The sequence below is a fragment of the Pseudophryne corroboree genome, chromosome 3 (genome assembly GCF_028390025.1).
Source record: "Pseudophryne corroboree isolate aPseCor3 chromosome 3, aPseCor3.hap2, whole genome shotgun sequence".
Lineage (NCBI taxonomy): Eukaryota > Metazoa > Chordata > Amphibia > Anura > Myobatrachidae > Pseudophryne > Pseudophryne corroboree.
The window spans coordinates 510,242,332-510,270,229 of NC_086446.1; the positions used below are offsets into that span (position 1 = coordinate 510,242,332).

The 27,898-nt window shown below is 44.5% G+C and overlaps 1 protein-coding gene and 1 long non-coding RNA gene across 5 annotated transcripts in view; one reads left to right on the forward strand and one right to left on the reverse strand.

The window, feature by feature from the left end:
* The window catches only part of PIK3R5 (phosphoinositide-3-kinase regulatory subunit 5), a 241,652-nt gene that overhangs the window by 195,689 nt on the left and 18,065 nt on the right, over nucleotides 1-27,898 (forward strand). For 3 of the 4 annotated variants that reach the window (XM_063961044.1, XM_063961046.1, XM_063961047.1), the window contains 6 exons: nucleotides 16,272-16,391; nucleotides 17,827-17,920; nucleotides 18,148-18,224; nucleotides 19,827-19,920; nucleotides 21,268-21,350; nucleotides 24,383-24,498. In XM_063961044.1, the coding sequence (XP_063817114.1) occupies nucleotides 16,272-16,391; nucleotides 17,827-17,920; nucleotides 18,148-18,224; nucleotides 19,827-19,920; nucleotides 21,268-21,350; nucleotides 24,383-24,498 (584 nt within the window). The remainder of the gene's footprint in view (nucleotides 1-16,271; nucleotides 16,392-17,826; nucleotides 17,921-18,147; nucleotides 18,225-19,826; nucleotides 19,921-21,267; nucleotides 21,351-24,382; nucleotides 24,499-27,898) is intronic. The other variant, XM_063961045.1, reaches the window with a different exon arrangement.
* The window catches only part of LOC135056192 (uncharacterized), a 416,825-nt gene that overhangs the window by 51,821 nt on the left and 337,106 nt on the right, over nucleotides 1-27,898 (reverse strand). The window lies entirely within an intron of this gene.

Here is a 27,898-nt window from a genome sequence, read left to right on the forward strand (position 1 = left end):
CCCAGACCTCAGTAACTGCTGCCCAGGGCGCCCCCCAGCGCCCTGCACCCTGTGAGTGCCGTTGGAAAAGTGTGTGGGAGCATGGAGCGCAGCGCTACGGCTGCGCTGTACCTCGTTACTGAAGTCTTCTGCCGTCACTGAAGTCTTCTGCCTTCTGCATACTCACCCGGCTTCTTTCTTCTGGCTTCTGTGAGGGGGGTGATGGTGCGGCTCCGGGAACAAGCAGCTAGGCGCACCACGTGATCGAACCCTCTGGAGCTAATGGTGTCCAGTAGCCTAAGAAGCAGAGCCCTTGAACTAAGTAGAAGTAGGTCTGACTTCTCTCCCCTCAGTCCCTCGATGCAGGGAGCCTGTAGCCAGCAGGTCTCCCTGAAAATAAAAAACCTAACAAAAGTCTTTTCTAGAGAAACTCAGGAGAGCTCCCCTAGTGAGTGTCCAGTCAGTCCTGGGCACAGAGTCTAACTGAGGTCTGGAGGAGGGGCATAGAGGGAGGAGCCAGTTCACACCCAGTTAAAGTCTTTTCAGTGTGTCCAAGCTCCTGCGGATCCCGTCTATACCCCATGGTCCTTTTGGAGTCCCCAGCAACCTCTAGGACGTAAGAGAAAAGCCTATATTATGAGTAGTAATGAGAAATAATAGATTTGATGGCTTGTCGTGGACACCCACGAGTGGGAATAGTCCTAGGCCCCCTGCTGGCATCCAGGTGTCGGTATGCTGACCGCTGGGATCTCGACCGCTGGTCACCTGACTACATCCCGTGCCTAGTACACTGGTTATGGCCTTGGCAGTGACACTTGAGATCCCAGAACAATGGCACACTGACACTTCTGGTCACAGACCAATGGCACACTGACACATCTGGTCACAGAACAATTGCACACTGGCACTTGATATCCCAGACCAATGACACACTGACACTTGAGATCCTAGAACAATGGAACATTGAAAATGGTGTTTCACACTCAGCGCTGTTCAAATTTCTCCAATGATACAGCTTGTGATGAATTATATAAAAATAAATAACAAAATATATAGGGGGACTCCAAATAGCCGCAGTAATTTACCGTGGGCTAATTGATCCCCTGGGGCTATTAAATTATCACCAAAGTCAGCCTGCAGGCTGTACTTAATGAGGATTGTTTTTCAGTCCTAAGCAAGCTAGACCTTTAAATAGCTTGTTTTCACGAACTGTGGCAGTGTTAACACATAGATGCGGGAACTTTTGCTGGATTCTACGTGTTAACACCCGAAAACAGATTATTTAGCGGGCGACAAAGTAGGCTGTAATTGAATAGCCCGAAGTGAAAAAGCAAGAGGCTATCCCCATTTTATGCCCCCCCTAAATTAAAGTGCCCCCTTAGTGTGATATGTTCAATAAACCATCCAATGCAAACACCCTTGTGTCCAAAAATTATAAATTCAAATATTGGTGAATAAGATCCTTCTTCTCCACAAGGTCTACGGGGGCTATCCAATTGCAGGTGATCCATTTTCAGCGGGTGGAAACGGCAGGATATCGCGATTAATGGCCAATGTTCATTATCGCAGTATCCTATTACAGACCATTTTCATCGGCCGAAAACGAACCCGTGATCGTGCGTAAAAAACATGGGAATGGAGATAAGTCCCCGATCGTATTTGTTATTGCGGCTCCGGCAACCACTAATCACGGATTATGCTTCAGGTGCTTGAGGCACCCAAAGTAGAATATGTGATAAGTGTCGGCATAAGGGGGAGGATCCTGCCACATCGGGGCTAATAGGATAGCCCCCGGCGATACAATTTCCCGCTGTCATCGACTGCGGGTTACTGGATAACCCCCCACATGTTGAAGTAAATAGAATTAGCTACTCTTACTTCCAATAAACTGGAATCACAAGCATGTCATTATTCCTCCAGATATTAAATGTTCCACCTTGTACTTTTCGTTACTTTCAGAAATAGGAATAAAATATAAAACACAGACCATAGGGCAACAACGTTTATATAAAATAATATATATTTAATAGTTTGCACTTAGAAACACAAAAGTTGAGAACAGCAATACTTACTGTAACTTTTGGGGCACAGAATAATGTTCACTGACACTTATGGGACACTGAATAATGCTCACTGACACTTATAGGGCACTGAATAAAGCTCACTGACACTTATAGGGCACTGAATAAAGCTCAATGACACTTATGGGGCACTGAATAATGCACACTGACACTTATGGGACACTGAATAATGCTCACTGACACTTATAGGGCACTGAATAAAGCTCACTGACACTTATAGGGCACTGAATAAAGCTCAATGACACTTATGGGGCACTGAATAATGCACACTGACACTTATAGGGCACTGAATAAAGCTCACTAACACTTATGGGGCACTGAATAAAGCTCACTGACACTTATGGGGCACTGAATAAAGCTCACTGACACTTATAGGGCATTGAATAAAGCTCACTGACACTTATGGGGCACTGAACAATGCACACTGACACTTATAGGGCACTGAATAATGCTCACTGACACTTATAAGGCACAGAATAATGCTCACTGACACTTATGGTGCACTGAATAATGCTCACTGACACTTATAGGGCACTGAATAAAGCTCACTGACACCTATAGGGCACTGAATAATGCTCACTGACACTTATGGGACACTGAATAATGCACACTGACACTTATAGGGCACTGAATAAAGCTCACTAACACTTGTGGGGCACTGAATAAAGCTCACTGACACTTATAGGGCATTGAATAATGCTCACTGACACTTATGGGGCACTGAACAATGCACACTGACACTTATAGGGCACTGAATAATGCTCACTGACACTTATGGTGCACTGAATAATGCTCACTGACACTTATGGTGCACTGAATAATGCTCACTGACACTTATAGGGCACTGAATAAAGCTCACTGACACCTATAGGGCACTGAATAATGCTCACTGACACTTATGGGACACTGAATAATGCACACTGACACTTATAGGGCACTGAATAATGCTCACTGACACTTATGGTGCACTGAATAATGCTCACTGACACTTATGGGGCACTGAATAATGCACACTGACACTTATAGGGCACTGAATAATGCTCACTGACACTTATGGTGCACTGAATAATGCTCACTGACACTTATAGGGCACTGAATAAAGCTCACTGACACCTATAGGGCACTGAATAATGCTCACTGACACTTATGGGACACTGAATAATGCACACTGACACTTATAGGGCACTGAATAATGCTCACTGACACTTATGGGGCACTGAAAAAGGGTGGTCATCAGTTTGCCGGCTGTCGAGATCCCGTCGCACAGTATACCGGCGCCGGAATCCTAACAGCCGGCATACCAACACTTTTTTTCCCTCTTGGGGTTCCACGACCCCCCTGGAGGGAGAATAAATAGCGTGTCCGCACCGTGGCGAGCGCAGAGAGCCCGCAAGGGGCTAATTTGCGCTCACCACACTGTTGGTATGCCGGCGGTCGGGATTCCGGCGCCGGTATGCTGGTCGCTGGGAGCCCAGCCGCCGGCATACCATACTATGTAAAAGAAAATAGAAGCAGTGCGCTGTCAAAAAGCTGCTGGTGTAGGGGGTGGTAATTCCCCAAAATGGTATAGACAAATGAAAATAGTGATCACCAGCGCTAAGTTGTATAAATGTATATACTCCAATTAAAACAAATCAGGACGGTAGGTTATGTTGAAAAAAATATATATAATAAATTTAATAAGAATAATATCTTAAAATCACAGATGCCTTTAGCAACACAATCAGGAATTAATTAATCATATAAAATGCCAACCTATACATGGGTAATTTTGAAGATCACCATGTGTGGGGCGGCATCTGGGACGCGAACCTGGTCTTCTATGGCCGTTATATAGATGATCTTTTTATTATTTGGGATGGGGACATTTCCTCGGCTTCTTCCTTTGTATCCACTCTCAATTCTAATCATTATAATTTATCATTCACTTCCACCTTCAGTCAGGAAAGTGTTGACTTCTTGGATGTGACCCTTAGAATAGTGGACGATAAAATAATTACTTCTAACTATATTAAATCAGTGAATACCAATTCATATTTACATTATAAAAGTGCCCATTATGCTCCCTGGAAACGCAATATCCCTAAGGGACAACTAATAAGGCTGAGACGTAATTGTACAGAAATTGAAACCTTCTATACACAAGCCAATACTATGATTTTTCTCCCTCTTGGGGCTCCGAGGGGCTCATTTGCGCTCACCACGCTGTCGGTATGCCGGCGGTCGGGATTCCGGCGCCGGTATGCTGGTCGCTGGGAGCCCGGCCGACGGCATACCATACTACACCCCTGAAAAATGCACACTGACACTTATGGGGCACTGAAAAATGCACACTGACACTTATGGTGCACTGAATAATGCTCACTGACACTTATGGTGCACAGAATAATGCTCACTGACACTTATGGTGCACAGAATAATGCTCACTGACACTTATGGTGCACTGAATAATGCTCACTGACACTTATGGTGCACTGAATAATGCTCACTGATACTTATGGTGCACTGAATAATGCTCACTGACACTTATGGAGCACAGAATAATGCTCACTGACACTTATGGAGCACAGATTAATGCTCACTGACACTTATGGAGCACAGAATAATGCTCACTGACACTTATGGAGCACAGATTAATGCTCACTGACACTTATGGAGCACTGAATAATGCTCACTGACACTTATGGAGCACTGAATAATGCTCACTGACACTTATGGTGCACTGAATAATGCTCACTGATACTTATGGTGCACTGAATAATGCTCACTGACACTTATGGTTCTGTTTGTGGAAATAGAGGCGTGTCGCCGTCGTTTAGTGGGAGGGAAGAGGTCAGGGTTCTGGTCTCTGCCACGTACAGCTTGTGTGGCACATGGGTGCCATAAGCCACCCGATGGTTACTGACTGATCTGATGCTGCATCCTACTGCAGCAGGAGGTGTCTGCTTGTAATAGACGTCTCCTGCTGCATCACCATACAGCGCTATCACTGCTGCTTCCAAGGAAGCAGAAATTATAGCAGGAACAGTAGGATTTACTGATGATTAGGATGTCGGCCGTCAGTATACCGACAGCGGCATCCCGATCATCAGTATGCCAGCAGCGGGGCAAGCGCAAAGATGTCCATTGCGGGCTCGCTGCACTCGCCATGCTGTGGGCTTGGACACACGAGTGAGAATAACCCCTTATGGTGCACAAAGCAATGCTCACTGACACTTATGGAGCACAGATTAATGCTCACTGACACTTATGGAGCACAGATTAATGCTCACTGACACTTATGGAGCACAGAATAATGCTCACTGACACTTATGGAGCACAGATTAATGCTCACTGACACTTATGGAGCACAGAATAATGCTCACTGACACTTATGGAGCACAGAATAATGCTCACTGACACTTATGGAGCACAGAATAATGCTCACTGACACTTATGGAGCACAGAATAATGCTCACTGACACTTATGGAGCACAGAATAATGCTCACTGACACTTATGGAGCACAGAATAATGCTCACTGACACTTATGGAGCACAGAATAATGCTCACTGACACTTATGGAGCACAGAATAATGCTCACTGACACTTATGGAGCACAGAATAATGCTCACTGACACTTATGGAGCACAGAATAATGCTCACTGACACTTATGGAGCACAGAATAATGCTCACTGACACTTATGGAGCACAGATTAATGCTCACTGACACTTATGGAGCACAGAATAATGCTGACTGACACTTATGGAGCACAGAATAATGCTCACTGACACTTATGGAGCACAGAATAATGCTCACTGACACTTATGGAGCACAGATTAATGCTCACTGACACTTATGGAGCACAGAATAATGCTCACTGACACTTATGGAGCACAGAATAATGCTCACTGACACTTATGGAGCACAGAATAATGCTCACTGACACTTATGGAGCACAGAATAATGCTCACTGACACTTATGGAGCACAGAATAATGCTCACTGACACTTATGGAGCACAGAATAATGCTCACTGACACTTATGGAGCAGAGAATTATGCTCACTGACACTTATGGTGCACAGAGCAATGCTCACTGACACTTATGGTGCACAGAATAATGCTCACTGACACTTATGGAGCACAGAATAATGCTCACTGACACTTATGGAGCACAGAATAATGCTCACTGACACTTATGGAGCACAGAATAATGCTCACTGACACTTATGGAGCACAGAATAATGCTCACTGACACTTATGGAGCACAGATTAATGCTCACTGACACTTATGGAGCACAGAATAATGCTCACTGACACTTATGGAGCACAGAATAATGCTCACTGACACTTATGGAGCACAGAATAATGCTCACTGACACTTATGGAGCACAGAATAATGCTCACTGACACTTATGGAGCACAGAATAATGCTCACTGACACTTATGGAGCACAGAATAATGCTCACTGACACTTATGGAGCACAGAATAATGCTCACTGACACTTATGGAGCACAGATTAATGCTCACTGACACTTATGGAGCACAGAATAATGCTCACTGACACTTATGGAGCACAGAATAATGCTCACTGACACTTATGGAGCACAGAATAATGCTCACTGACACTTATGGAGCACAGAATAATGCTCACTGACACTTATGGAGCACAGAATAATGCTCACTGACACTTATGGAGCACAGAATAATGCTCACTGACACTTATGGAGCACAGATTAATGCTCACTGACACTTATGAAACACAGAATAATGCTCACTGACACTTATGGAGCACAGAATAATGCTCACTGACACTTATGGAGCACAGAATAATGCTCACTGACACTTATGGAGCACAGAATAATGCTCACTGACACTTATGGAGCACAGAATAATGCTCACTGACACTTATGGAGCACAGAATAATGCTCACTGACACTTATGGAGCACAGAATAATGCTCACTGACACTTATGGAGCACAGAATAATGCTCACTGACACTTATGGAGCACAGATTAATGCTCACTGACACTTATGGAGCACAGAATAATGCTCACTGACACTTATGGAGCAGAGAATTATGCTCACTGACACTTATGGTGCACAGAGCAATGCTCACTGACACTTATGGTGCACAGAATAATGCTCACTGACACTTATGGAGCACAGAATAATGCTCACTGACACTTATGGAGCACAGAATAATGCTCACTGACACTTATGGAGCACAGAATAATGCTCACTGACACTTATGGAGCACAGAATAATGCTCACTGACACTTATGGTGCACAGAATTATGCTCACTGACACTTATGGAGCAGAGAATTATGCTCACTGACACTTATGGTGCACAGAGCAATGCTCACTGACACTTATGGTGCACAGAATAATGCTCACTGACACTTATGGAGCACAGAATAATGCTCACTGACACTTATGGAGCACAGAATAATGCTCACTGACACTTATGGTGCACAGAATTATGCTCACTGACACTTATGGAGCACAGAATGCTCACTGACACTTATGTAGTACAGAATAATGCTCACTGACACTTATGGAGCACAGAATAATGCTCACTGACACTTATGGAGCACAGATTAATGCTCACTGACACTTATGGAACACAGAATAATGCTCACTGACACTTATGGAGCAGAGAATTATGCTCAATGACACTTATGGTGCACAGAGCAATGCTCACTGACACTTATGGTGCACAGAATAATGCTCACTGACACTTATGGAGCACAGAATAATGCTCACTGACACTTATGGAGCACAGAATAATGCTCACTGACACTTATGGTGCACAGAATTATGCTCACTGACACTTATGGAGCACAGAATAATGCTCACTGACACTTATGGAGCACAGAATAATGCTCACTGACACTTATGGAGCACAGAATAATGCTCACTGACACTTATGGAGCACAGATTAATGCTCACTGACACTTATGGAGCACAGAATAATGCTCACTGACACTTATGGAGCACAGAATAATGCTCACTGACACTTATGGAGCACAGAATAATGCTCACTGACACTTATGGAGCACAGAATAATGCTCACTGACACTTATGGAGCACAGAATAATGCTCACTGACACTTATGGAGCACAGAATAATGCTCACTGACACTTATGGAGCACAGAATAATGCTCACTGACACTTATGGGGCACAGAATAATGCTCACTGACACTTATGGAGCACAGAATAATGCTCACTGACACTTATGGAGCACAGATTAATGCTCACTGACACTTATGGAGCACAGATTAATGCTCACTGACACTTATGGAGCACAGAATAATGCTCACTGACACTTATGGAGCACAGATTAATGCTCACTGACACTTATGGAGCACAGAATAATGCTCAGTGACACTTATGGAGCACAGAATAATGCTCACTGACACTTATGGAGCACAGATTAAAGCTCACTGACACTTATGGAGCACAGAATAATGCTCACTGACACTTATGGAGCACAGAATAATGCTCACTGACACTTATGGAGCACAGAATAATGCTCACTGACACTTATGGAGCACAGAATAATGCTCACTGACACTTATGGAGCACAGAATAATGCTCACTGACACTTATGGAGCACAGAATAATGCTCACTGACACTTATGGAGCACAGAATAATGCTCACTGACACTTATGGAGCACAGAATAATGCTCACTGACACTTATGGAGCACAGAATAATGCTCACTGACACTTACAGTATGGAGCACAGAATAATGCTCAGTGACACTTATGGGGCACAGAACAATGGTACACTGACACTTTTTGCAACAGACCAATGGCACATGGACACTTTTGGGTCACAGAACAATGGCACATTGATGCCTGGGGCCAAATACCAATGTAAGGGCGTGTTGCTGCAAGACAGTTTCTCCCACTCTGAGATCTCTCCTGGCCTGTCATTTCCTCAATTCTGTTATTTCTATTGAGTAAGATATATTAAAATCTGGAATTTTTTCACCTGGCAAAACAATTGTGTAATTATACCACCATGTCCGCAAAAAGATTGGTCACAACCCTTTTAATTATCATGTCTCACATTTCTTTCTCCGTGCTGTTACATAAGACTATGATAGGTATGATACAATTTAACATTTGCAAACTTGCTTGTAGGTGGTTGCTACTGCTTGTCCATACAGTATATACAGAAAAAAACGCAGTGCTAAAACTCCACCACACTTTACAAACAAAACACCAAAACACATTTTTTTCATTTCAAATTACTGCTACTCTACCAAGTCTTATTTACCCATCTAATATTGGACTATCCTTCCAGTTAAGTTGTCTGGACCTTGGGCTCCTGTCATTGGGAGTGATTCAGACCTGATCGCTGGGCTGCTAATTTTGCTGTCTTGCGTACAGATAGTCACCGCCTCCAGGGTATATTTGCCGTGCAAGTGTGCGATCATATGTGTACGCCGAGCTGCTAAAATCCACTTTGTGCAGTCTCTGTGCAGCCCAGGACTTATTCCTACAGTGCGATCACAACAGGCTGATCGGGGCCGGAGCTGACGTCAGACATCTTCCTTGAAAATGCTTGGACACGCCTGCGTTTTTCCGGACACTCTCAATAAACGGTCAGTTACCACCCACAAACAGCCTCCATCTGTCAATCACCTTGTGAACGCCTGTGCTGTGGATTTTTCGCACTATCTCGTCGCTGACCGGCGATGCCCTTTGTTGTTGTAGGACGCGCAAAGCAGCAATCAGATCTGAATGACCCCCATTGTTTCCCCCTAGCCATGACTTTTCATAGTTCTACAGAGGAAACAGTGCTATCTGGGCCTCCTGTCTAGTGTATTTTACATGATCTCTGCATCAAAATATAAAGGGTGGTGGAAATAAGGGATTCACTTCCTGGTAAACAGTTTGCTTTTCCTCCGATACTGTGCTCTTGAGACGGTAAATACTGCATTGGACTTAGTCACCGTCTAGATGACATATTAAACTGTGATACTTCATCATAAAAAAATAAACTAGGGGCTGCCATACAGTAATTTTGAAATGAAATGCAACTATGTACTGAGGTTTTTAGTAGTACATACATTCCAACTCATACTTCTCGTGAGATCCTAAATATCATGGTAAAACAGTTAAATAGTAGTAACCAAATCTAAACTGTACAAATGATGTACATCCACCTGGGCTCCACCATAGCGGTGTAATTGATACATTCAGGGCCTAATTCAAGGTTGATTTCAAAAATAAGAATTTACTTACCGATAATTCTATTTCTCGTAGTCCGTAGTGGATGCTGGGAACTCCGTAAGGACCATGGGGAATAGCGGCTCCGCAGGAGACTGGGCACATCTAAAGAAAGCTTTAGGATCACCTGGTGTGCACTGGCTCCTCCCCCTATGACCCTCCTCCAAGCCTCAGTTAGGATACTGTGCCCGGACGAGCGTACACAATAAGGAAGGATTTTGAATCCCGGGTAAGACTCATACCAGCCACACCAATCACACCGTACAACTTGTGATCTGAACCCAGTTAACAGCATGATAATAGAGGAGCCTCTAGAAAAGATGGCTCACTACAACAATAACCCGAATTTTTTGGTAACAATAATTATGTACCAGTATTGCAGACAATCCGCACTTGGGATGGGCGCCCAGCATCCACTACGGACTACGAGAAATAGAATTATCGGTAAGTAAATTCTTATTTTCTCTGACGTCCTAGTGGATGCTGGGAACTCCGTAAGGACCATGGGGATTATACCAAAGCTCCCAAACGGGCGGGAGAGTGCGGATGACTCTGCAGCACCGAATGAGAGAACTCCAGGTCCTCCTCAGCCAAGATATCAAATTTGTAGAATTTTACAAACGTATTTGCTCCTGACCAAGTAACTGCTCGGCAAAGTTGTAAAGCCGAGACCCCTCGGGCAGCTGCCCAAGATGAGCCCACCTTCCTTGTGGAGTGGGCATTTTAAGATTTTTGGCTGTGGCAGGCCTGCCACAGAATGTGCAAGCTGAATTGTACTACAAATCCAACGAGCAATCGTCTGCTTAGAAGCAGGAGCACCCAGTTTGTTGGGTGCATACAGGATAAACAGCGAGTCAGATTTTCTGACTCCAGCCGTCCTGGAAACATATATTTTCAGGGTCCTGACCACGTCAAGCAACTTGGAATCCTCCAAGTCCTTAGTAGCCGCAGGTACCACAATAGGTTGGTTCATGTGAAATGCAGAAACCACCTTAGGTAGAAAATTTGAGGACGAGTCCTCAATTCTGCCCTTTCAGAATGAAATATTAAGTAAGGGCTTTTATATGATAAAGCCGCCAATTCTGACACCCGCCTGGCTGAAACCAGGGCTAACTCGTCACTTCCATGTGAGATATTTTAAGTCCACAGTGGTGAGTGGTTCAAACCAATGTGACTTTAGGAAACTCAACACAACATTGAGATCCCCAAGGTGCCACTGGAGGCACAAAAGGAGACTGTATATGCAGTACCCCTTTTACAAATGTCTGAACTTCAGGCACTGAAGCCAGTTCTTTTTGGAAGAAAATCGACAGGGCCGAAATTTGAACCTTAATGAATTTTAGGCCCATAGACAGTCCTGTTTGCAGGAAATGGAGGAAACGACCCAGTTGAAATTCCTCTGTAGGGGCCTTCTTGGCCTCACCCCACGCAACATATTTTCGCCAAATGCGGTGATAATGTTTTGCGGTTACGTCTTTCCTGGCCTTGACCAGGGTAGGGATCTTCAGGATCCGGCGTTCAACCGCCATGCCGTCAAACGCAGCCGCGGTAAGTCTTGGAACAGACAAGGCCCTTGCTGGAGCAGGTCCTTTCTTAGAGGTAGAGGCCACGGTTCGTCCGTGAGCATCTCTTGAAGTTCCGGATACCAAGTCCTTCTTGGCCAATCCGGAACCACGAGTATAGTTCTTACTCCTCTCCTTCTTATGATTCTCAGTACTTTTGGTATGAGGGGCAGAGGAGGGAACACATACACTGACTGGTACACCCACGGTGTTACCAGAGCGTCCACCGCTATTGCCTGAGGGACCCTTGACCTGGCGCAATATCTGTCTAGTTTTTTGTTTAGACGGGACGCCATTATGTCCACCTTTTGTTTTTCCCAACGGTTTACAATCAGGTGGAAGACTTCTGGGTGAAGTCCCCACTCTCCCGGGTGAAGGTCGTGTCTGCTGAGGAAGTCTGCTTCCCAGTTGTCCACTCCCGGAATGAACACTGCTGACAGTGCTATCACATGATTTTCCGCCCAGCGAAAATCCTTGCAGTTTCTGCCATTGCCCTCCTGCTTCTCGTGCCGCCCTGTCTGTTTACGTGGGCGACTGACGTGATGTTGTCCGATTGGATCAATACCGCCTGACCCTGAAGCAGGGGTTTCGCTTGACTTAGGGCATTGTAAATGGCCCTTAGTTCCAGAATGTTTATATGAAGAGATGTCTCCAGGCTTGACCATAAGCCCTGGAAATTCCTTCCCTGTGTGACTGCTCCCCAGCCTCGCAGGCTGGCATCCGTGGCCACCAGGACCCAGTCCCGAATGCCGAATCTGCGGCCCTCTAGAAGATGAGCACTCTGCAACCACCACAGGAGGGATACCCTTGTCCCTGGTGACAGGGTTATCCGCTGAAGCATCTGAAGATGCGACCCGGACCATTTGTCCAGAAGGTTCCACTGTGCGTGGAATCTGCCGAATGGGATTGCTTCGTAGGAAGCCACCATTTTTACCCAGAACCCTTGTGCATTGATGCACTGAGACTTGGTTCGGTTTTAGGAGGTTCCTGACTAGCTCGGATAACTCCCTGGCTTTCTCCTCCGGGATAAGCACCTTCTTTCTGGACTATGTCCAGAATCATCCCTAGGAACAGAAGACAAGTCGTCGGAACCAGCTGCGATTTTGGAATATTGAAAATCCAATCGTGCTGCCGCAACACTACCTGATATAGTGCTACACCGATCTCCAACTGTTCCCTGGATCTTACCCTTATCAGGGAATCGTCCAAGTAAAGGATAACTAAAATTCCCTTCCTTCGAAGGAATATCATCATTTCGGTCATTACTTCAGTAAAGACCCAGGGTGCCGTGGACCATCCCTACGGCAGCGTCCGAACTGATACAGTTCTGTACCATAACCTGAAATACCCTTGGTGAGAAGGGTAAATTTTGACATGAAGGTAAGCCTCCTTGATGTCCCGAGACATCATGTAGTCCCCTTCTTCCAGGTTTGCAATCACTGCTCTGAGTGACTCAATTTTGAATTTGAACCTCTGTATGCAAGTGTTCAAAGATTTTAGATTTTAGATTTTAAAATCGGTCTCACCGAGCCGTCTGGCTTCGGTACCACAATAGTGTGGAATAATACCCCGTTCCCTGTTGCAGGAGGGGTACCTTGATTATCACCTGCTGGGAATACAGCTTGTGAATGGCTTCCAAAACTGCCTCCCTGTCAGCGGGAGACGTCGGTAAAACAGACTTTTGGAAACGGCGAGGGGAATACGTCTCGAATTCCAATTTGTACCCCTGAAATATTATCTGAAGGATCCAGGGGTCTACTTGCGAGTGAGCCCACTGCGCACTGAAATTCATTGAGAACGGGACCCCACCGTGCCTGAACTTGTAAAGCCCTAGCGTCATACTGAGGGCTTGGCAGCGGCGGAAAAGGGTTTCTGTTCCTTGGAACTGGCTGATCTCTGCAGCCATTTTCCTCTCCCTCTGTCACGAGCAGAAAAGAGGAACCTTTTTGTCCGCTTGCCAACCAGGACTGCGCCTGATAATACGGCGTCTTATTTTGAGAGGCGACCTGGGGTACATCCCCTCTTTTAAGGCAATACTTCCAAATGCCGTTTGGAATCCGCATCACCTGACCACTTTACTGGAATAATTGGACAACGCACTTATACTTGATGCCAGTCGGCAAATATTCCGCTGTGCATCATGCATATATAGAAATGCATCTTTTAATTGCTCTATAGGCAATAATATACTGTCCTTATCTAGGATATCATATTTCCAGTCAGGGAATCCGACCACGCCAACCCAGCACTGCACATCCAGGCTGAGGCGATTGCTGGTCGCAGTATAACACCAGTATGTGTGTAAATACATTTTAGGATACGCTCCTGCTTTCTATCAGCAGGATCCTTAAGGGCGGCCATCTCAGGAGAGGGTAGAGCCCTTGTTTTTACAAGCGTGTGAGCGCTTTATCCACCCTAGGGGGGTGTTTCCCAACGCACCCTAACCTCTGGCGGGAAAAGGTATACTGCCAATAACTTTTTAGAAATTATCAATTGTTATCGGGGGGAAACCCACGCATCATCACACACCTCATTTTATTTCTCAGATTCAGGAAAACTACAGGAAGTTTTTCCTCACCAAACATAATACCCCTTTTTTTTGGTGGTATTCATATTATCAGAAAAGTGTAAACTTTTTCCATTGCCTCAATCATGCAATGTGTGGCCCTATTGGAAATCACGGTTGTCTCTTCACCGTCGACACAGGAGTCAGTACCCTTGTCGGCGTCTGTATCTGAGGTAACGGGCGCTTTAGGGCCCCTGTATGAGACGTCTGGACATGCACAAGCTGAGTAGCCGGCTGTCTCATGTCAACCACTGTCTTTTATACAAAGCTGACACTGTCACGCAATTTCAACAGTACATCCACTCAGGTGTCGACCCCCTAGGGGGTGACAACACTATTTCAGACACTCTACTCCGTCTCCTCATCATTTTTCTCCTCATACATGTCGACACCAACGTACCGACACACAGCACACACACAGGGAATGCTCTGATAGAGGACAGGACCCCACTAGCCCTTTGGGGAGACAGAGGGAGAGTTTGCCAGCACACACCAGAGCGCTATATATATATACAGGGATAACCTTATAGAAGTGTTTTTCCCTTTATAGCTGCTGTATTGTTATATACTGCGCCTAATTTGTGCCCCCCTCTCTTTTTTAACCCCTTTCTGTAGTGTAGTGACTGCAGGGGAGAGCCAGGGAGCTTCCCTCCAACTGAGCTGTGAGGGAAAATGGCGCCAGTGTGCTGAGGAGATAGGCTCCGCCCCTTTCTCGGCGTCCTTATCATCCTTTTTCTGTATGTTTTGGCAGGGGTTAAATGCATCCATATAGCCCAGGAGTTATATGTGATGCATTTATTTTAGCCATATAAGGTTTTTTATCGATTTATTGCGTCTCAGGGCGCTGCCCCCCCCAGCGCCCTGCACCCTCAGTGACCGGAGTGTGAAGTGTGCTGAGAGCAATGGCGCACAGCTGCGGTGCTGTGCGCTACCTTATCTGAAGACAGGATCGTCTTCTGCCGCCGATTTTTCCGGACCTCTTCGCTCTTCTGGCTCTGTAAGGGGGACGGCGGCGCGGCTCCGGTGACCCATCCAGGCTGAACCTGTGATCGTCCCTCTGGAGCTAATGTCCAGTAGCCTAAGAAGCCCAATCCACTCTGCACGCAGGTGAGTTCGCTTCTTCTCCCCTTAGTCCCTCGATGCAGTGAGCCTGTTGCCAGCAGGTCTCACTGAAAATATAAACCTAAACTAAAACTTTCACAAAGAGCTCAGGAGAGCCCCTAGTGTGCACCCTTCTCGTCGGGCACAGAAATCTAACTGAGGCTTGGAGGAGGGTCATAGGGGGAGGAGCCAGTGCACACCAGGTGATCCTAAAGCTTTCTTTAGATGTGCCCAGTCTCCTGCGGAGCCGCTATTCCCCATGGTCCTTACGGAGTTCCCAGCATCCACTAGGACGTCAGAGAAACAACATTTTCCTCTAATGGGCTAAACCATGTGCACTGCAGGTGGGGCAGATAAAACATGTGCAGAGAGTGTTAGATTTGGGTGGGGTATGTTCAAACTGAAATCTAAATTGCAGTGTAAAAATAAAGCAGCCAGTATTTACCCTGCACTGAAACAAAATAACCTACCCAAATCTAACTCTCTCTGAACATGTTATATCTGCCCCACCTGCTCTGCACCTGGTTTTGCCCATTAGAGGAAAATGTTGTTTTGCAATCAACCTTGAATTAGGCCCTCAGTCCACAGTTTTGTACACTGGTAGTAAAGGCTTCAGACACTTGTGTGGTACATAGGGTACATCTGAGTTGTTTTATAACCATTTATGGTCCTGTAAAATAGAATACTAGTATACACAGACTGTGTACGCCAGTGAACCAAAGGTAACATGTTTTGTTTCCCTTCTTATCATGCAGTTGTCCACACCTGAGAATTACTCAGGCGAAAATCCCAAAATGCCCATTCTTGCTGACATGGTGCTGTATTACTGCCGATTTGCCAATAGATCTTTGCTCCTGCAGCTGTACCAAGCTGAGGTAATAATCTCTCTAATCTGAATCTGTAATTAACCAGTGACTCGTACCACAATAATAGGCTTCATTTACATCATACTTGCCGACTTTTTCCAAGTCTCCTTTCTGGGAGAAGCCCAGAGAAAATACACCATATTTGCCTACCTGACCCTCTCCATGAGGGAGAAAATGCTCTGTTCCTGGACTTTCCTGGTAATGTATGATTGCCATCACCTGTGGTGAAACACCTTTCGTATCAATTAACTAGCTCACCCCAGGTGATGGCAATCATACATTACCAGTAAAGTCTAGGAACAGAGCATTTTCTCCCTCATGGAGAGGGTCAGGTAGGCAAGTATGAAATACACCGCTGGCCACTTCGGGTGACGCAGCCAGGCTGACACGTCATTAGGCCCCACCACAAGGAAAATGCAAGGATTCACAGCTTCTCGGGTAAGGGGGGTGGGGCTAAAATGCTGTGATTCATGTCATTTAGCCACATTCCCTCCACACGGCACCGCGATTCCTGGCACTGGATGCTATGGTAATGCAGCAGGATATGTCTATTATAAGCAGATGCTTCCTGCTGCGGTAGTGATCCTGACCTGCGGCCTAGGACGCAGCGTCGGTTCACCAATCAACATCGGGGCGGCTTGTGGCACCTGCGGTGCCGTGCAAGCCACCCACCGCAGAGTGCCAAGAAATCTCCGTCCAAGTTTATGCCAAAGACCTCAGATATGAAGTATAATTATAATTCCATTGGTTGTATGGCGCACCAAAAGGTTTGCTGTGCCCGGTAATGATGGGGTGTGTGGCCAATGAGGGGGCGTGGCCATATATTTCCTTTCAAAATAGTACAAAGTATTACTTACAGTACGTGTGGCCGTGAAGCGAGTGCACGCCGCACAAGGGGGCTAGCGTCAGAACCAGTGGGTGGCAGTGGGCATATGGGAGGGAATTCGTGATCACTCCCCTATGTTTCATCATGCAGGGAGAGAGAACTGGCCGCCGCTGCAGCTGCCTCTCTCCCCAGCTGGGAAAGAGGCTGCTGCAGCAGCGGCCAGGCCTCTCTCTCCACCCACTGTCAGCAATGGGAAAGGGGGAGGGCAGCGGGAACCAGGCCCCCTCCAATGGGTCTAGACCCAGCTAAAGAGTAGCCTTCTCCCCCCCCCCCCCCCCCCCCTTCCCTCTCAGCACCACTGGGTGCACCTGCTCTCTTTTTCTATGTCACCTCAGAAATGTAAGTCAGGTAGAGCCTCAAAAATATAATTGGTTGTTTTAAGGCTGTGTACTGCTTCTACACCCAAAATGGCTGCCACCAGTATGTGTAGGTGACATACTAACCTCAATGATATAACAACAGATAAAAAAATGTATCTGATATATTCATTGATTTGGTAGCAAGAATGGGGTTGCCTCAAATGTAGTTTTCTCTTAGATCATATTCTCTTTTTTCTAGATCACGTTTGATGGGGGCAGGAAACAGACTGAGGTCTTTATCCAATCTCTGGAGCTCGGGCATTCTGCAGCTTTAAGAGCTATTAGAGCTTCAGGTAAGAACCTTGTTCAATTAGGGCTGAACATATACAGTAGTTACATGTTAAACACTTGAGAGGTGATGATTTATGAGCTGTTGATATTTTTGGCCCTAATCTTTACATGTCCTTGGGCAGGGGCCTGCTTCATCTAATTGTTAATTCAACCCTGACCATGAAATAAAAATAATTGCTTGAGCATCATAACACCACCTGTGTGTCTAAGAGGTGCCTTTTCTCTCTAGGTCCCGGCTGTAAGAGGCTCGGCATAGATGGAGACCGGGAAGCAATCCCTTTTACACTACAAATTGTCTTCAGCAAGGTCTTTTTTTTTTTTTTTTAAATATATTCTTTCATTGTCACAACAGGGAATTAAGAGAATAATAAGATATTATCATACCCAAAAGACCAGTAAGGTCATTTTTTTCTCAAGTACAGAATACCTAAAAATAACCAAATATACAGTATGTCAAAGTTTTAGGAGATTAGCTTATAAAAAAATGAAATGAGATACCGATTTCTTCATCGATTATGTTTTATTTTCTATGCATATTTAACTTCTTTAAAATACACTGCAGGTAGTTTTTGTAGCTTAGGTGGACATGTACTAAGCAGTGATAAAAGTAAGCCAGCGGAGAGTAGCCCATGGCAACCAATCAGCTGCTCTATATACTTTTATAGTATGCACATCATGAATGTTACATCAATGCTGATTGGTTGCCATGGGCAACTTCTCCATTGGCTCACTTCTCCACTTTTATCACTGCTTAGTACATCTTCCCCTAAATTGGCTAATTCCAGAGAGTAATAGTTTCTATTAAGATACAAAAAACAACAAGGTTATATAAATGAAACAAGGTTATATAATTTATCAAGTAACTTTTTTTTTTTTAAATATCTTTTGTCAAAAAGAGACAAAAGCTGCATAACATGTTACAACAGGAAGGAGAAAGAGTAGGGCAAACACGGCCTCAACGATAATGACAGTACAATAAACACTGAACAGAAGTTACTACGATACAGTACAATCAACAAAAGCTGGTGTTACTCTCTGCACCGAAACCCCGGGATGCAGGGCTTTGGGGCTAATTCAGACCTGATCGTAGCGGCTACAATCAGCCACCCTGACATGCGGGGGACGCCCAGCACAGTATGCCCCGCATGTCTGGCCCTCTCACCAAAGCACAGGTACAAAAGCATTGCACATCGGCGATGCTTTTGTACCTGAATAGTAGCGCCCTACCAGCGCAGCTCCTGCGTGCTAGCAGGGAGCTACCTGTCACTCTCCGGGTTGCAGCGTCTGCATGACACAAAGCCGCCGCGGCCTGCCCCCCCACGGTCCGGGGGTGCCTGCGTTGCCTGGACTGCACCCCCAAATGGCAGAAGCGATCAGGTCTGGATTAGCCCCCTAGTGCATATGTAAATGCTGTAAAAACCCTGGAAACTGGCCAGCATTTGGCTGAGGCGTGTAACATCAAGATATCTATGAAAGTCTGGTAAGCCCAGGCCTTGGAAGTGATAGGTTTAAACATCAAGCTTGTAGCATTTGGTGATTCCAAATGTGATGAAACATGAGCAGGAATTTTGCAAAGAACAGAGAACGGATCAGAAATTAATGTGACACCCCTCAGTCACATACGATCTGAATGGCGGCAAAGTCTCACTACAGTGAAATTGCACCATCATGGGTGACACCCCCTCTGGGGTGCCTCAGTAGGAAGGCAGTTATTTAGGGTATATGTGTTTGAGTGTTAAAGAGTGAAAACTAAACCTTTAAAATCTAACATGCCCCTGTCTGCAGCACAAACAAATGCTGCAAAAATGTCAATGTATTGAACAGTATGGTTCTTCTCTATAAGATCTTTTTCTGTGGAATAACCAGAACATGTCACAGAAATGTAATACACGCTTTCTGTTTTTGCAGTCCAGTGTTAGTGGCCGGAGTCGTTGGAGTAATGGAGAGAAGGTTTGTACATCCGTCAGCCTGAGGAAAGCATGCAAGACATATGAAGAACTTGGTAAGACACTAATTTCAGCTTCCGACAAATTTCCGAAATGAAACCGATTCTAGATTGGATTAGTAGGAGTTTTTGGCAATGATTCAAATAAAATTAAAATAAATAAAACAACAAATCCTTTCCACAAATTACTAAAAATGTAAAAGCACACAATTTAGTTGGTACCCATAGCCAAGTCACATAATTTTCCATTAACTATACCTATGTAAGAGATGAGTGGATTTAATGTTGTAAATTGTGTCAATGTAAGTCCCCATTTATGGTGAGGTCCTACAGATCGGTAGATTGAATGAACATGAAAGCGCATTCCAAACAAGTCATACATATGATTATAGAAAGTCACAAATCTAGGAAAAGGCTGCACATTGCACTGATCTGATTTGTGTGAAAACTCCCGTTTGTCATGCCAGGGGTAACGCATTTTGATGTAGTTTCATTGTCAGTTCTGTTAATTATGTAAACAAACCACTTGCAAAATCCAGATTCAAAGAATTGTTTCTAGTGCATACTGTGAATATCACTGAAATCATGTACGCAGCTGTAGAAACCTTAGTGGGCGTCATTCAAACATTACAGTTGATATTTATAGCCACACAGAGGTAAATATAGATAGTCAACAAGGCAATTTTCTACCATAGAGGCAGCTGTATTAAGCCTGGAGAAGTGATAAAGGAGTGATAAGTGGCAGGTGATAACGCACCAGCCAATCATTACAGGTTTGAAAATTGACAGGTAGGAGCTGATTTGCTGGTGCGTTATCACCTTCCACATTACTTCTTTATCACTTCTCCGGGTTTAATACATCTAACCTATAGTTTCCATTCACACTAACAGCACAAAACTACAAGCAGTCCTCCCTGTAAATATGATGTTTAGTTTCTATACAGGTTATCCAAAATGCTTGGGACCAGAGGTATTTTGGATATTGGATTATTCCGTATTTCAGAATAATTGCATACCATAATGATATATCATGGTGATGGGACCTATGTCTAAGCACAGAATGCATTTATGTTTCATATATACCTTATACACACAGCCTGAAGGTCATTTTAGCCAATATTTTTTTTATAACTTTGTGCATTAAACAAAATGTGTCTGCATTCACACAATTCATTTATGTTTCATATACACCTTATACACACAGCCTGAAGGTCATTTAATACAATATTATTAATAACTTTGTGTTTTAAACAAAGTTTGTATACATTGAGCCATCAGAAAACAAAGGTTTCACTATCTCATTCTCACTCAAAAAAGTCTGTATTTCGGAATATTCCGTATTTCGGAATATTTGGATATGGGATACTCAACCTGTATTATGTTTTATCTACATGTGTTGTTCAGATTCCAAAATGGATTGCCTAAATCTAACTGTGCGGGAGGTGGTAAAAAGGCAGAATTCCAAGACAAAGAAAAGCTTCAATCAGGTACGATTCACTTTGCATCACACAAGCAATGACTGTTTATATCCTTCAAATACCATTACCGTTTAGGCAGGGGACCTGATTGAGAGCTGCATGCACAGCTGCTGCATCTGTGGACAGATTGCCACCTGTATTCAGATTCCCGATAAATCTGTTTGTAAAAAACAATGTAATCACTATCAGCACTGATCTGCAACCGTACTATGGCCCTCATTCCGAGTTGTTCGCTCGTTCTTTTTCATCGCATCGCAGTGAAAATCCGCTTAGTACGCATGCGCAAAGTTCGCACTGCGACTGCGCCAAGTAACTTTACTATGAAGAAAGTATTTTTACTCACGGCTTTTTCTTCGCTCCGGCGATCGTAATGTGATTGACAGGAAATGGGTGTTACTGGGCGGAAACACAGCGTTTTAGGGGCGTGTGGCTGAAAACGCTACCGTTTCCGAAAAAAACGCAGGAGTGGCTGGAGAAACGGTGGGAGTGCCTGGGCGAACGCTGGGTGTGTTTGTGACGTCAACCAGGAACGACAAGCACTGAACTGATCGCACAGGCAGAGTAAGTCTGGAGCTACTCTGAAACTGCGAAGTAGTTTGTAATAGCAATATTGCGAATACATCGGTCGCAATTTTAAGAAGCTAAGATTCACTCCCAGTAGGCGGCGGCTTAGCGTGAGCAACTCTGCTAAATTCGCCTTGCGACCGACCAACTCGGAATGAGGGCCTATGTGCCCAATTCAGACCTGATCGCAGTTATGCGAAATCGCACAGCGGATGATTATTGAATGACTGCACATGCGCCGCAATGCGCAGGCACGAGTCCAAACAGCAACATAATGGTGCGAACATTTTGATCGCTAGGCATACGCAAGGTGATTGACAGGAAGGGGACGTTTGTGGGTGGTAAGTGGCCGTTTTCTTGGAGTGTCAGGAAAAACACAGCCGTCCCAAAGCGTTTTCTGGGAGGGAGTGTGACGTCAGCTCCGGCCCCGAACAGCCTGATTCTTTCGCACTGTAGGAGTAAGTCCTGGGCTACGTACAGACTGCACAGGCTGGAAAAATCATTCAATGGTTTGTAAGTTGGAAACGAATTTGCAGCTGTCCGCTGTCTTACGAAGTTTTTGTACGGTGTACACATGCATTCGTACACTTGCATGGGGCAGGTTTTCACTCTCTATGGGCGGTGACTATCTGATCGCAGCCCTTTGCAAATTTGCAGAGTAGTGATCAGGTCTGAATTATATATTTTATATATATATATATATATATATATATATATATATATATATATATATACATACACTGCTCAAAAAAATAAAGGGAACACTAAAATAACACATCCTAGATCTGAATGAATGAAATATTCTTATTAAATACTTTGTTCTTTACATAGTTGAATGTGCTGACAACAAAATCACACAAAAATTATCAATGGAAATCAAATTTATTAACCCATGGAGGTCTGGATTTGGAGTCACACTCAAAATTAAAGTGGAAAAACACACTACAGGCTGATCCAACTTTGATGTAATGTCCTTAAAACAAGTCAAAATGAGGCTCAGTAGTGTGTGTGGCTTCCACGTGCCTGTATGACCTCCCTACAACGCCTGGGCATGCTCCTGATGAGGTGGCGGATGGTCTCCTGAGGGATCTCCTCCCAGACCTGGACTAAAGCATCCACCAGCGAGACATGATGTCCCAGATGTGCTCAATTGGATTCAGGTCTGGGGAACGGGTGGGCCAGTCCATAGCATCAATGCCTTCGTCTTGCAGGAACTGCTGACACACTCCAGCCACATGAGGTCTAGCATTGTCTTGCATTAGGAGGAACCCAGGGCCAACCGCACCAGCATATGGTCTCACAAGTGGTCTGAGGATCTCATCTCGGTACTTAATGGCAGTCAGGCTACCTCTGGCGAGCACATGGAGGGCTGTGCGGCCCCCCAAAGAAATGCCACCCCTCACCATTACTGACCCACTGCCAAACCGGTCATGCTGGAGGATGTTGCAGGCAGCAGAATGTTCTCCTTGGCGTCTCCAGACTCTGGCACGTGCTCAGTGAGAACCTGCTTTCATCTGTGAAGAGCACAGGGCGCCAGTGGCGAATTTGCCAATCTTGGTGTTCTCTGGCAAATGCCAAACGTCCTGCACGGTGTTGGGCTGTAAGTACAACCCCCACCTGTGGACGTCGGGCCCTCATACCACCCTCATGGAGTCTGTTTCTGATTGTTTGAGTAGACACATGCACATTTGTGGCTTGCTGGAGGTCATTTTGCAGAGCTCTGGCAGTGCTCCTCCTGTTCCTCCTTGCACAAAGGCGGAGGTAGCGGTCCTGCTGCTGGGTTGTTGCCCTCCTACGGCCTCCTCCACGTCTCCTGATGTACTGGCCTGTCTCCTGGTAGCGCGTCCATGCTCTGGACACTACGCTGACAGACACAGCAAACCTTCTTGCCACAGCTCGCATTGATGTGCCATCCTGGATGAGCTGCACTACCTGAGCCACTTGTGTGGGTTGTAGACTCCGTCTCATGCTACCACTAGAGTGAAAGCACCGCCAGCTTTCAAAAGTGAACAAAACATCAGCCAGAAAGCATAGGAGCTGAGAAGTGGTCTGTGGTCACCACCTGCAGAACAACTCCTTTATTGGGGGTGTCTTGCTAATTGCCTATAATTTCCACCTGTTGTCTATTCCATTTGCACAACAGCATGTGAAATTGATTGTCAGTCAGTGTTGCTTCCTAAGTGGATAGTTTGATTTCACAGAAGTGTGATTGACTTGGAGTTACATTGTTTTGTTTAAGTGTTCCCTCTACTTTTTTGAGCAGTGTGTATATATATATATAATATTTATCTGTCTAGCAAAGGTTATATTTAGGTTTCAAACTCAAAGGGGGATATTCAATTGTTTGAAAAGTAGTTGGGTGTTTGTTTTTCCTATCTAATAGACAGAAAAAAACAGACAACCAACCGTCTTTTCAAACATTTGAATTCCCCCCAGGATGTCTATAGATTTGACCAAACTGCAACCATTCTTTTCAGCAGATCAGTATATCCCAAATAAAAGTGGACAAAGCACAGATTATAGCACAAAATGGTGGAACTTTTCCCTTATGCTTGGACCAAGATGAGCGCAAAATCCTTCAACGGGTTATAAAGTGAGTCACATTTAAACATTTTGGGGGTTGTGTTATTGCATTTATTATATGTTAGCATTTATTTTAAAGAATAAACAATGAGGATCACAGACATTGCTTGGGATAGACAGTTTGCCACAATCCATGAATATATAACATAAAATTAAATAACTAAATTTTACTATTTCAGAGAGTCTTATTCAAAGGGTAACTATCCTTGAAAAACATGTTACATAGTTAAAAATTATTCATATATCTGCTGCAACATACATGAATTATTCCCAGTTCTTGAAATAGACTTCCGCTGTTTAAGAACCTACTTGATTTCATTTGAGTAATCGATTTTGTAGATTGTACATAACTGTCTTTCTTATACTGGGCATATACGATACAATGATTTGGCTGATCCGCTGTATATCGCAGATCGCCAAGACAATTGTACAGTGTATTACCACAACTGACCACTAATTTTCGGCCTGTCGAACATGCTGAAATTGTCCAACATGTCTGAAAGATTTTATTGTAGGTGATTGCATCTGGCTCAACTGCCTGCCATTTCCCCTATTCCTCCCCTATGAAGGAATGCAGATATTGTGGCCATACACTGTGAAATATCTTACAATGGGAGACATTTTTTAATCCAATCTTGTAAAGTAATAAAGTGGAGAGAGATAAAGTACTGATCAATCAGCTTCTACAGGCTGTTTGATAAAAATGACGAGATCTGATTGGTTACTAGGGGAGAGTCTGTTAAAATGAGCCAGTTTTACTTATGCTGTCCCCTAGGCAAGGTAAGTGAAATAAAAATAAAATGAAAATACTGTATCTAACTTTATTTCGGCATGTATCCTGTCTATTGAAACGATAAGAATGTATTTATGGCAAAGGGCTGCGAAAAAATAGTCTTATTTAATTTTTTTTTTTTTAAATAAATTTTTTATTGTCAGAACTTTTTTTTATAAAACAGGTGTCGGTAATAAATATACAAAAAGAGTAAATTACAAACTATACACATATACAGCATATAGAATGATAAATTCATTTCTGAACATTCATAACATCTGAGCATAATAGAACTAAAATATAAACATAATTAAGCCTGATCATGAGTATCTGTAATATACAAATTTGAACAAAGATAGAACATGATGGAGGAGAGAAAAAAAATCAGAGAAAAAAAAAAACAGAAAAAAAGATGAATGAGCAGAGTAAGGAGGGGAAAGGAGGGGTAGGGTGCAGGTGCAAGGTAGGACAGGATAACATGTAGATACAGAGCTAATGAGAGGTGGTCAGTGCTGTTTTTCTTGAAATATCATTTGAGGAGTCCTTTTTGTAGTCATTATTAATAAAAAAATCAGGCTTGTGGTATAAGAGCCTTTAAGGAAGAAGAATATTTAAATTCAATCCAGCTAAACCACATTACCGCAGATTCATATTGTTTTTCAGTAGCCATGAATAAAATATCATTCATGGCCATATAGATGTCTAGGTGTTGACACATTTTCATGCTGAATGAGGAATATGAGAACCAGTAGGAGCCATGTGGGGGAGAGGAAATATAGGATTTTAATTACCTACAAGTAAATCCTTTTCTCGTATTCTGTAGGGGATACTGGGAATCCATATAGTACCATGGGGTTTATAGACGGGTTCACTTGGAGCCATGGGCACTATAGAAGTTTGAATACGTGTGCTGGCTCCTCCCTCTATGCCTCTCCTACCAGACTCAGTCTAGGAAATTGTGCCCGAGGAGACGGACATACTTCGAGAGAAGGAAATAGATAAGGAAAGTGGTGAGATTTCAAACCAGCACAACCAGAACAAGAGGAAAGCCATGCTAACCAAACTTGCAAACAGGGACAGCAACAGCTGAACCAAACAACATTACTTAACCAAGTAACAGTGCAGGAAGAATGAAGCATCGGGCGGGTGCCCAGTATCCCCTACAGACTATGAGAAAAGGATTTACCGGGAGGTAATTAAAATCCTATTTTCTCTTACGTCCTAGGGGGTACTGGGAATCCATTTAGTACAGGCATGTCCAAAACTGCGGCCCTCCAGCTATTGTGAAACTACATATCTCAGCATGCTGGGACACAGTTTTGCTGTCAGAGAATGCTACAGCTGTGTCAGGGCATGCTGGGATGTGTAGTTTCTCAACAGCTGGACGGCTGCAGTTTGGACATGCCTGATTTAGTACCATGGGGAAGTACCAAAGCTCCCAAACTGGGTGGGAGAGTGCTGAGGTTCCTGCAGAACAGACTGACCAAACTGAAGGTCCTCAGAGGCCAAGGTATCGAACTTGTAAAACCTGGCAAACGTGTTCGAACCCGACCAAGTAGCTGCTCGGCTGTAAAGAGGAACACATCAACCTAGTAGAGTGGGCTTGTACAGATTTTGGAATCGGCAAACCTGCCGTGGAATAAGCATGCTGGATAGTGAGCCTGATCCAGCGTGCAATTGACTGCTTTGAAGCAGGACACCCAATTTTATTGGGATCATAAAGAACGAACAGCGAGTCTGATTTCCTGTGACAAGCTGTTCTCTTTACATACACCTTCAGAGCCCTTACAACATCCAAAGACTTTGAAGTAGCAGAGTTGTCAGTAACAACCGGAATCACAATTGGCTGGTTGATATGAACATCAGCATTTTGAGAAGATCCGCATACCAGGCCCTTCGTGGCCAGTCCGGAGCAATGATTATTGCTTGAACCTTTTCCCTTTTTATTCTTTTTAGAATTCTTGGGATCAGAGGAATTGGAGGAAACAAGTACACCAGCTGGTAGACCAAGAGAGTTGTCAGGGCGTCTACCGCCACTGCCTGTGGGTCCCTCAAACTGGAACAATACCGATTGAGCTACTTGTTGAGTCGAGAGGCCATCATGTTGATTTGTGGATACCCCCACCGACGTGTCAACCCCCGGAACACTTCAGGGTGAAGGCCCTATCCCCCGGGTGCAGATGGTGTCTGCTGAGGAAGTCTGCTTCCCAGTTGTCTGCACCCGGAAAGAAGATCACCGACAATGCCACAGCGTGTTTTTCTGCCCAGAGGAGAATTCTTGACACCTCTGACATTGCTGCTCTGCTTTTCGCTTCGCCCTGTCGGTTTATGTACGTTACCGCCGTCACATTGTGCGATTGGACCTGAATGGCCTGATTCTGAAGAAGAGATGAGGCCTGCAGAAGGGCGTTGTAGATAGCCCTAAGTTCCAGGATGTTTATTGGAAGGACGACTTCCTGACTTGACCCTCTTCCCTGAAACTGAACCCCCTGGGTGACTGCTCCCCAACCTCTGAGGCTTGCGTCTGTGGTTAAAAGGATCCAATTCTAAATCCCGAACGTTCGACCCCACACTAGGTGAGAAGTTTGTTGCCACCACAGGAGGGAGATCGTGGCTTTCGGCAACAGACGAATCCTCC